The 10,731-nt window shown below is 35.0% G+C and overlaps 1 protein-coding gene across 1 annotated transcript; it reads right to left on the bottom strand.

The window, feature by feature from the left end:
* Window positions 1–9,259: 9,259 nt before the first annotated feature.
* LOC101441019 (olfactory receptor 5T1-like) lies at window positions 9,260–10,258 on the bottom strand. Its single transcript, XM_004476924.1, has one exon. It carries the CDS (start codon window positions 10,256–10,258, stop codon window positions 9,260–9,262), a length of 999 nt encoding a protein of 332 aa, XP_004476981.1.
* Window positions 10,259–10,731: the final 473 nt, after the last annotated feature.

Below are 10,731 nucleotides of genomic sequence, written 5' to 3'. Positions count from 1 at the left end.
TCACTCATCATAAGGCCCTCAAGATTCATCCATGTTATTCCATGTGTTAATACTGTATTCCTTCTTATAGCTGAGTAATATTCTACTGTATGTGTATAATATATTTTTTAATCCATTCATTTGTTGATGGGCATTTGAGTTAATTCCAACTTTTGGCAATAGTGAATAATTCCACTATGCACACTGATATGTATGTATCTGCTTATGTCTTTGCTTTCAATTTTTCTGGCTATATACCCAACAGTGGAATTACTGGATCTTAAGACAGATTTATTGTTAGTTTTTTGAAGAACCACCAGAATGTCCTCCACAATGACTGTACCATACTACATCCCCACCAGCAGTGGATGAGAGTTCCCATTTCTCCATATTCTCCAACACTTATAGACCTCTTTTATAAAAGCCACCAGTATAATGGGGGTAAGATGATATCCCATTGTAGTTGTGATTTCCTTTTCACTAATAGCTAGTGATTTGATTTTCTTTTCATGTGCTTTTTAGCCATTTGTATTTCTTATTTGGAGAAATAAGAAGTTGCTTGCCCATTTTTTAAATGGATTGTTTGTCTTTTTATTTTGAGGTGTAGGTTCCTATCAGATATATGGTTCCCAAATATTTTTTCCCACTGGGGAAGCTGCTTTTTCAGTTTCTTGGCAAGCTCCTTTGAGATGTAAAGCTTGTAAAAGGTCCCATTTATCTATTTTTTCTTTTATTGCTCTTGCTTTGGGTATGAAATTCATGAAACCATTTCCCAATACAAGTTCTTTGGAGAACCTTCCAACATTATCTTCCAAGATATTTATGTTTTTGGCTCTTATATTTAGATCTTTGACCAATCTTGAGTTAATTTTGTATAAGGTGTGAGATGGAATTTCTCTCTCACTCTTTGGATATGGATATCCAGTTCTCCAAGCACCATTTTTTGAAGAGGTAATTCTCTCCAAGAGAATGGCCTTGGTGACCTTGGTGAATATCAGATTACTCTATATAAAAGGGTCTATATCAGAACTCTCAGTTTGGTTCCATTGGTCAGTATGTTTATCCTTGTGCCAATACCATGCAATTTTGACCACAGTAGCTTTGTAGTATGTTTTAAAGTCAAATAGTGTGATTCCTCTGACTTCATTTTTCTGTTTCATTATGTCTTTGCCTATTCAGGGTCTCTTGTCCTTTCAAATAAATTTCATTGTTAGCTTTTACAATTCAGTAAAAATGCTGTGGTGATTTTATTGGAATTGTGTTAAACAGTAGGTCAGTTTGTGTAAGATAGACGTCTTAATGATGTTTACTATTCCTATCCATGAACAGGGAATAGTTTTACATTTATTTAAGTCTTTGATTTCCTTTAACAGTGTTGAGTAGTTTTTTGCATATATGTAATTTACATCTTTAGTTACATTTGTTCTGAGGTATTTGATTTAGTTGTTATTGTAAATGTTATTTTCTTCTTGATTTCCAACTCAGATTGCTCATTATTGGTATAAAGAAATGTTACTGTGTACACATTGATCTTATAAACTGCCACTTTACTAAACTCATTTATAAGCTCTTGAAACTTTGTTGTAGATTTCTCAGGACTTTGTATGTAAAGGATCATGTCATCTTCAAATAGTTAAATTATTACTTCTTCCTTTCCAATTTGGATAACTTTTTATATCTTTTTCTTCCTAAGTGATCAAGGATGTACTTCTAAAACAATTTTAAATAGGAGCAGTGAAAGTGAGCATCCTTGCCTTGTTCCCAATATAAGAAGGAAAGCTTTTAAGATTTCACCATTGAATATGATGTTCACTGTGGATTTTTCATATATACTCTTTATCATGTTGAGGAAATTTCCTTCTAGCCCTATCTCATGTAGTGTTTTTATCAGGAAAGTGTGTTTTATTTTGTCAAATGCTTTTTTTGCATCTATGAAGATGATCATGTGATTTTTTTCTTTCAATCTCTTTATGAGGTGTAAAACATTGACTGGTTTCCTTATGTTGAACTATCCTTGCATAGCAAGGATGAAACCCACTTGGTAATGGTGTATAATTAGTTTAATGTGTTGTTGAATATGATTAGCAAATATTTTGTTCAGGATTTTAGCATCTAGGTTCATCACAGAGTTGGTCCATAGTTTTCCTTTTTTGTGGCACCTTTGTTTGGCTTTGGTATTCAGGTGATGTTGGCATCACAGAATGAGTTAGACAGTGTTCCTTCCACTTCTCTTTCTTTTGAAGAGTTTAAGTAGAATTGCTGTTATTTCTTTCTGGAATGTTTGGTGGAATTAATCTGTGAAGCCATCTGATCCTAGGCTATTTTTTGTTGGGATTTTGTTGTGTTGTTGTTGTTTTATTAGGCTAGTAAAAATAATTTATTTGGGAAATGAGGGAAATGACAGTGCTTGCTGAGAAATGGGACAGAAAGGAATTGGGAAGTTTTTTGATATCTAATTCTATCTCGTTACTTGTGATTGGTCTATTGAGTTCACCAGTTTCTTCTTTCATTAAGGTAGGCTGCTTTTGCATTTCTAGGAATTTGTCTATTTCCTCTAAATTATCCATCTTGTTGCCATATAATTATTCAAGGTATCCTCTTATGATACTCTTTATTTCTATGGGGTCAGTGATGATATACCCTTCCTCATATCTTATTTTGGGTATTTGCACTTTTTAAAATTGTTTTCTTTGTTAGTCTGGCTAACGGTTGGTCAATTTTATTACTCTTCTTGAAGAACTACCTTTTGGTTTTGTTTATTTTTTTCTAGTGATTTCCTATTTTCTATTTCATTTAGTTCTGCTCTAATCTTTTTTATTTCCTTCTTTTTACTTCCTTTGGGGTTAGTTTGTTATTTTTTCTCTCCAGGTGTACAGTTAATTCTTTGATTTTAGCTCTTTCTGCTTTTTTGATATATGTGTTTATGGTTATGAATTTTCCTCTCAGTACAATTTTTGCTGCATCACATAGGTTTTGATATGTTTTGCTGTCATTTTCCTTTGTTTCAAGGTCATTACTGATTTCTCTTGCAATTTCCTCATTGACCCACTGTTTATCTAAGATATGTTGTTTAACTTCAATATCTTTGTGCCTAACCTGGTTGTCTGGCCCTTACTGAATTCCAGCTTCATTCCATTCTGGTCAGAGATATAAATTTGTATAATTTCAATCTTTCTGAGTTCATTGATATTCATTCTATGGCCTAATATGTGGTCTAACCTGAAGAGTGTCGATGTGCACTAAAAAAGATTGTATACCTGTTGTTTTTGGGTGTAATGCTCTGTATATGTGTTTTAGGTTTAAATCTCTCATATACTATTCAAAGTCTTTGTTTCTTTTTTGATTCTCTGTTGGAGTGTTCTGTCTAACAGTCATAATGGTGTATTAAATCCCCACTATAATTGTAGAGGTATCCATTCCTCCACTTAGGTTTTCCAGTGTTTACCTCAATTATTTTTAGTCACCCTGCTTAGACGTATAGATGTTTATGATTGTTCTTGATAGATTACCCATTTTATTATTAAATAGTGTCTTTGTCTCATACAATAGTTTTGCATTTAAAGTGTTATTGTTTACTTGTAAAATTGTTTTCCAGCCATTCACTTTCAGCCTCCTTTAATCCCTGGGTCTAAGGTGAGTTTCTCATAGACAGCATGTAGATGGGTCATATTCCCCTTATCCATTCTACCAATATGGTTTTGACTGGAGAGTTTAATCAATTAATATTCAATGTTATTCTTGCCAGGAATTACTTACATTGGCCATATATTCTTTGGATTTATATATGCTGTTTTTGTTTCTCTTTTATCTTTTTAGTTGCTCTTACACTCTCCTTCAACTTTCTCTCTCCTGTTTTTTTCCTTTCAATCTGCAGCACTCCCTTTACAATTTCTTGAAGGGTAGGTTTCTTATTGGCATACTCTCTTAGTTTCTGTTTATCTGTTTATATTTTGAACTCTCTCTCATTTTTCAATGTTAGCTTTTCTGGATGGAGAATTCTTGGCTGGAATTTTTTTCTTTTAGTACCTGAACTATGTCCTACCACTGCCTTCTTACCCCCATGGTTTCAGATGAAAAATCAACACTTAATCTTGTTAAGCATCCCTTTTTTTGATGGTTCTCTTTTCTCTTGCTGCTTTCCATATTCTCTCTTTATCTTGAGCATTGGACAATTTGAACAAGTATATGTCTTAGAGTAGGCCTATTAGGATTTATACTGTTTTGGGTGTGCTGTGTTTGCCAGACATGTACATCCATCTCCCTCAATAAGGTTGGGAAGTTTTCAGTCATTATTTCCTCTAACACTCCTTCTGTCCCCTTTCCCTTCTCTTCTCCATCTGGGATGCTTGTAATGCATATGTTTATGCGTTTCATTTTGTCATTCAAATCCTTAAGTCCCTGCTGGGTCTATCAGTTCTGCCATCTGTTTGAGTTCAGATATATTGTCTTCAACATAGCTGATTCTTTCCTCTGCCTGTCCAGTCTACTGTTATGTGCTTTTCAGTGTATTTTTGATTTCTTGTATTGTTCCATTCTTCACCATCATATCTGTCATCTTTTTATGTTTTCTTTAGTATGTTCTCCCAGTGTCTTCTTAATATCCTTAATCTCTTCCTTCACTTCATTAAGTTGATTCATAATATTTGTTTGGACATCCCTGATTAGTTGTTCCATGTTCTTGATCTCCTCTTGGTTTTTAATTTCTTTGTTGGGCTGGACCATGTCATCCTGTTTCTTAGTATGGATTGTAATTATTTGTTGGTGTCTAGCTATCTGTTTACCTTGATGGGCTTATTCAGTTGATTAGCTTCTCTCTCTACTCTATAGTTTTATATTGTTGTTTTTGAGTATGATAATGTTTCACTTCAACACATCATTCCCCTTATTCTACTTCTTTGCTATTATCTATGTATCCTTGAAAATAAGAGTTAGAGCAGGAAAAGTAGAAAGAAATAAGAAGAGAAAAAGAATAATCATAGTAATAATAGAAAAGGTAGAAGAGGAAACATACAAGAACTAGGTAATTGAATAATTAACATTAGTAAAAAGTGGAGAGGAATTAAGTTTATAAAAGTGAAATACAAGTAATGAAACAAGAAACAAAATAGAGAAAAATATTAATGAATTAAAAGATTAGATTGATGTGAGGAGCAGAAAAGAAAAGGGAAAAGAAAGAAAGAAAAAAGTAAAAGGGAAAGAAAACAGAAAAAGTAGCTGAAAGAGAGGAATAAAAACTAGAAAAATTGAAGACCAAGCAAAAAGAGATGGAATGAAAGAAGAGCAACAGAAAACAGAAAATATAAAGATGAAGGAGAGAAAAGAAATAGTATAGGTAGAAGAAATTGGTAAACCAAAGGAAAATATTTTTTAAAATAACAAACAAACAGAAAAAAGGAAGGGGAAATACTACACAAGAATCAAGTAGTAGTTACTTTTTTTTTAAGGGAAAAGGCAAAACTAAATAACTTAAAAAAAACAAAGATAAACATGGAAAACAGCCTTCTCTCTTAGACCCCTAGGGATCTTCTCAACCTGCTGTTATTCACCAATTAATCACCCTGCCACCTGTCCTCTGCCAGTTTTAGTGAGTACAATAAGGAAAATAAAGAAGGAATTTTTTTTTTAAAAGTAAGTAATCCAAGAAAAGCTAAGACAAGAGAATGTCAATATGTTCTCTGTCATAAAGTTTCAGCTGGATGCCTGATAACCAGGTGGATCACTTCTCACAAACCCAGGCATCAAACCAAGACCATATAAATATATATATATATATATATATATATATATATATATATATATATATATATATATATATATATATACACTAAGCAGGAATTCTTCAACTGAACTCATCTCTCTCCTGTGAGGGAGTCTTTCAGAAAGCTATCAGTCCCTTTTCCCTGGGGTAGGTTAGATTCCCTGTAGCCCTGCTGATCTCTACCTCCCTTCTAATGTAATTCCTCTCTTTACCTAGGGTATGGATATGACAACCTACCTGAGGAGAACCTTGTCTTTCTCTCTTTACTTAGGCTGCTGGGAGAGGTAGCCAGCCTGAGAAGATCCCCCTCCCCTGTCCCTGTTGTGTCAGTATCCATTCCAACACCTAGGGAGGCTCTGCTGGCTAAACTATCTGCAGAGAAACCACTCTCCACTCTCCTAGACCCCTCCTCCTCTCAGGGAGGTTGCCATCACACTCCACTTGGAGGAAGCCAGCAGCTCCACCTAGTCTCTTTGTCCTAAGGGTTGAGTATATTTGCCATATCCAGTCACAGGGGCAAGAAATTCAAGGTTTTCTTAAGCTTCTTTATCTTTCCTCTACCCTCCTAGAAGACCCAGAGCACCCTCCCACTCTATATATATCTAAAGGAGCTGGCAGAGAGGAAGAAATCTGTTCTCTCAGTCAGACACAATTTACCAGGAGTTTTACCCTCTCTTGGTATCTCAGGGGGAGGGGAGGGGAGGCATTCCTCATGGCCTGGAGAATCAATAACTCACAGCTTGCTGTTTCAGTCTTTTCCTCTCTGTCCCGGGCTGTCCTGAAAGTTGTAAAGCAGTGTCCTGGTCTGGTCTGCTCTACTCCAAAGCAGGTCACCAAGACAGCCCTTGGGTCCCTCTCAGTTATTTTAGTGAGCGCTGAGCTTTATCTGCTTAACCCATCGACTGTGTTGTACAACCTCTCCTGCTCTTTTGATTAGTATTAGCATGATATATTATTTAACATCCCCTTACTTTTAAAAAATTTCTCTTATGAGAAATTGGGGCTGATGTATAAAGACATCCAAAATTTTAATTAAGGTTCACCAACCATGGGCCCTTGATTCTATGTGCATTGACTATTACTGTGGGTCATACAAATTACTGTGCAGAATCTAGGGCGGGGAAGGGGTCCAGGACAAACAAACATGTCCCGTGGCTCTCAATTTCCCTTAGATTTATTTTTCCCCCTATTTTCACATTTGCTGAGTGGTTGTCAAGACTAGATGGTCATCCAAACTTTGGGGAAAGCTAATTCTTACAAATTTTATCCATTTTCATTGGTCCAAGGGAGCTGGAAACTAGATGTATCCTACTCAAGAATTTTACTTATGTCAGTTCCTACCTATCAGTTTTTGTATGATGTCCTGTCCACTCTTTCCCTAAAGTTCTTAGCAAATTCCTACATCTTTGACAATCAAAAGTCTGGGTATAATGTGGCCCTCCTCTTCAGATTGTTTTTCCCTTTTAGCACACCTTGTGATTTATTGTTGAAAGCCAGACATGACATATCAGGTAAATGCAACTGAGGTAAATAGACTTTTGACTTTAGGACAAAGTTTAGGAGCTAGGCTGTTTTATTGTTTCTTGTAGATGCAAATTTCAGTGGCTAAAATTTCTTCTGTTGTCCATCCTTGGGCTCAGTTGCCTTAGGGTTTCTTTAGGGATTCATTTTTAAATTGGGGCTAAGCCTTGCAATTCTTAATATTTGTAACCCATTGTTATGTACAGTAACACTACAAATGTGTTGATACATTGTAGGGAGAGGTAAATGTTCTAAAATCCTATAAGGTCTCAAGTTTTCATTTAGACTGTGTCATTGGACTATGAAATTCACAAAAGATTAATAGGGTTTTATTTTACTTCTTATCTGAGAAGAGGGAAATGACAGAGGGATCTGGGTATCTATTTTCCCCCAGGTAACTTAAGCTTTGATAAAACACTATTGGTTAGGCTCAGATAAAATACTGTCCCTTAAAGACTGGTCTTTGTTAAGAAATACAAAATGCCTTGTGGATACTTTTCCCTATCTCCTAGTAGTGGTACAATGGAATTTTTCTACCATCTTTGAAGTGGTTTTGGGATTTGCAGATGCAAAATGCAAAAAAGTGTGGAGGTCCCCTAACCCAGGGCTTCCAGAAGACTTTTATCTCTCAAGTGAGTCCATAATCAATTTTCATCAATTAGGTAAAATAATTAAACTGTAAATAAAGGGAAATTTAATATGTCCCCTTTAAGTACTTCTATCTGTTGCTATTCCTGATAAGCTAAATTTCTGTATCTGCATTTCTTTGCAGTTTTGGGGTAGTGATTTGTCATGTGACCTTATTTCTAAGAGGGGTTGATTTTAGATATTCACCTTGCCAGCAGTACAATAGTGGCTATTTCCCAATTCTACCTGTAGGGTGAGAAACCAGCAGCATTGTTCAGGGGAATATGCTGAACATATTCTGCTATCAAACCTTTCTTTGACTCAATAGAGATATATGAGTCTTCCTTGCATAATTATCAGGTTACAAATGAAGTTCTGAAAATTGCTGGTTTAGATCTCAAATTCAGAGTTAAGAATTAACTGTTAAAAGATTGCTTTGACTACTTGTTTTGAGGAGATTAAGTGAATTCAAAAGACAAGCTCCACTGGTGGGAAAAGAGTTATTTTCATTGAGAAAATATATTTTCACTCTTAAAGAGTAGTGAAATGAACAAAATTTGAAACCAAAAAAAATATAGAATAGGTGAACTGATATGAATACCATTTTCATCATGTAACTTATTGATTAGGAGTAATTTGAGAAAAAAATAACAAATGCAAAGTCATTCCTCATACACAGAGGGTAAAAGTAGAGATAGAAACTAAGTCCAATATCCCACCATTACAGAACCCCTAAAAAATAGATGACCTTTTAAGACTGTGGAGCATCTATATCCAAAGCCACTTGTAGGTTTTTCCCTTGTTATAATTTTGTCTTTCCTGATCCTTATTTACAGTCTCTATAGATATTACCTTATAGTAACTGTATATTTTTGGGAGTTTCAAATATATAAATGAATATAAGTAATTGAAAAGTGGAAAGAAAATAATTTAATGGAAGAATAAAAAGTTTTGGTGTTGAGTAAAAGAGCGAAGAGATGTGTCCAGAAGTCTGGACTGGTCTGGATGTGAGCCTCGAGGGATTTCAGATTACAATTAATTTATAATGAGTGCAGAGGAATTTCTATGAAAAACATGGGCGGATATGAAGCCATCAAACCCTGAAGACATCAATTCTAGTTATAATAAATGAAAATCTGGTTATACATGCTTAAGTACAGCAATATGAGTACATCAATAAGTGTTTAATATGGATATATTCAAATGTAGTCGTAAGCATATAGATGACACAGTTTATCTAGCTGTAAAAAAGGTTGCACAGGAGGGCTCATTAGTACTTTATTTGGAAACATTCTAAGATATATTAACTAAATATAAGGCATTTTCCACTCACAAATCTTACCATAAAAAATGGACTGACATTCAGCATTCATTTCAGTTTGATTCAATGCCAAAAATATACTTTATGATGAACCAGTTTTTCTCAAATATTTCTTTCATTGCCTCTTTTACATCTTTGTTCCTCAAACTGTAGATGATGGGATTCAGCATGGGAATCACAATAGTGTAAAATATAGACAATATCATATTATCTGAAGCATAGTTGGAACTTGGCCTCATATACATGAAGAGGATTGTCCCATGGTAAATTGACACTCCAGTTAGGTGAGAGCCACAGGTGGAAAAGGCTTTTTGCCTCCCTTCTGCAGAACGCATTTTCAGAATAGCCAACAGAATGAAAGCATAGGAGATGAGGACTATGGATATAGTAATTACTTCAATACAGCCCGCAACATAGAAAATTAGGAGGAGGTTGAAATGAGTATCAGAGCAAGAAATAGCCAGGAGTGGAGGGATGTCACAAAACACATGTCTAATTTCATTGGATGCACAGAAGGACAAGCTAAAAGTGGCCGCTGTGTGTAAAGTACCATGCAAAAAGCCACCAACATAGGAAGCAACGATGAGTGGCACGTAGACTCTGGGTGACATGTTAACTGAATATAGCAGTGGGTTGTAGATTGCTACATAGCGATCATAAGCCATTGCAGCCAAGAGAAAGCATTCTGTGCTTCCAAAAGAAATAATGAGAAAAATTTGTGTTGCACATCCAAGAAATGAAATATCTCTATTTCCACCTAGGAAATTGACCAACATTTTGGGGGTGACAACTGAAGAATAGCAGGCATCCAAGAATGACAACACACTCAGAAAATAGTACATGGGGGTGTGGAGCCGGGAATCCTCAATAACCAATAAAACCAGTCCCAAATTTCCAATCAGAGTAAAAAGATAGGCTGCTAGAAATAATAAAAACAGGAAGGCCTCCAACTCAATATTATCTGTGAAGCCCATCAATATAAACATGGTGACTTCAGTCATATTCTTCAATGGAATCCTGTAGGTATCCAAATCTGATGGTACCTCTGACATCTCAGTTGATATGCAGAGGCATCTAAGGCACTACCTGGAGAAATAGAGTCCTCACAATTATACACCCTTATTTGCTTCTTAGAAGGACATATGATAACAGACAATGAATGGAGAGATGATGAAGAGGCCCAAGTGGATGTGGTTCCCTGTATATATAAAAGGAAGATATGGTTTCTTTCATTTGTTGCCTAAATTTACCATGATAAAACAGAAAACAAATTAATTCCAGTGGATAATTTTGTTAAGTTTTGAACTATTTTCCTGATATCTTCTTAAACTTAATAAAAACCAATGAATATCATGGTTTCTGTATGCATATATGATACAGTAGCAAGTAAAACCTGAATATTAGTTTGAAATTTTTTACAATGAGCATAAAATTTACTTAAATGATTGTAATTTTAAAATAAGCGTAATTACATTTACCTCATAAAATTATGCTAAATGTAAAGAAGAAAATCTGGGTGAATGTT

The sequence above is a fragment of the Dasypus novemcinctus genome, chromosome 10, assembly GCF_030445035.2.
Source record: "Dasypus novemcinctus isolate mDasNov1 chromosome 10, mDasNov1.1.hap2, whole genome shotgun sequence".
Taxonomy (NCBI): domain Eukaryota; kingdom Metazoa; phylum Chordata; class Mammalia; order Cingulata; family Dasypodidae; genus Dasypus; species Dasypus novemcinctus.
The sequence above is the reverse complement of the archived record's forward strand: the minus strand, read 5'-3'. Positions and strand labels throughout refer to the sequence as shown.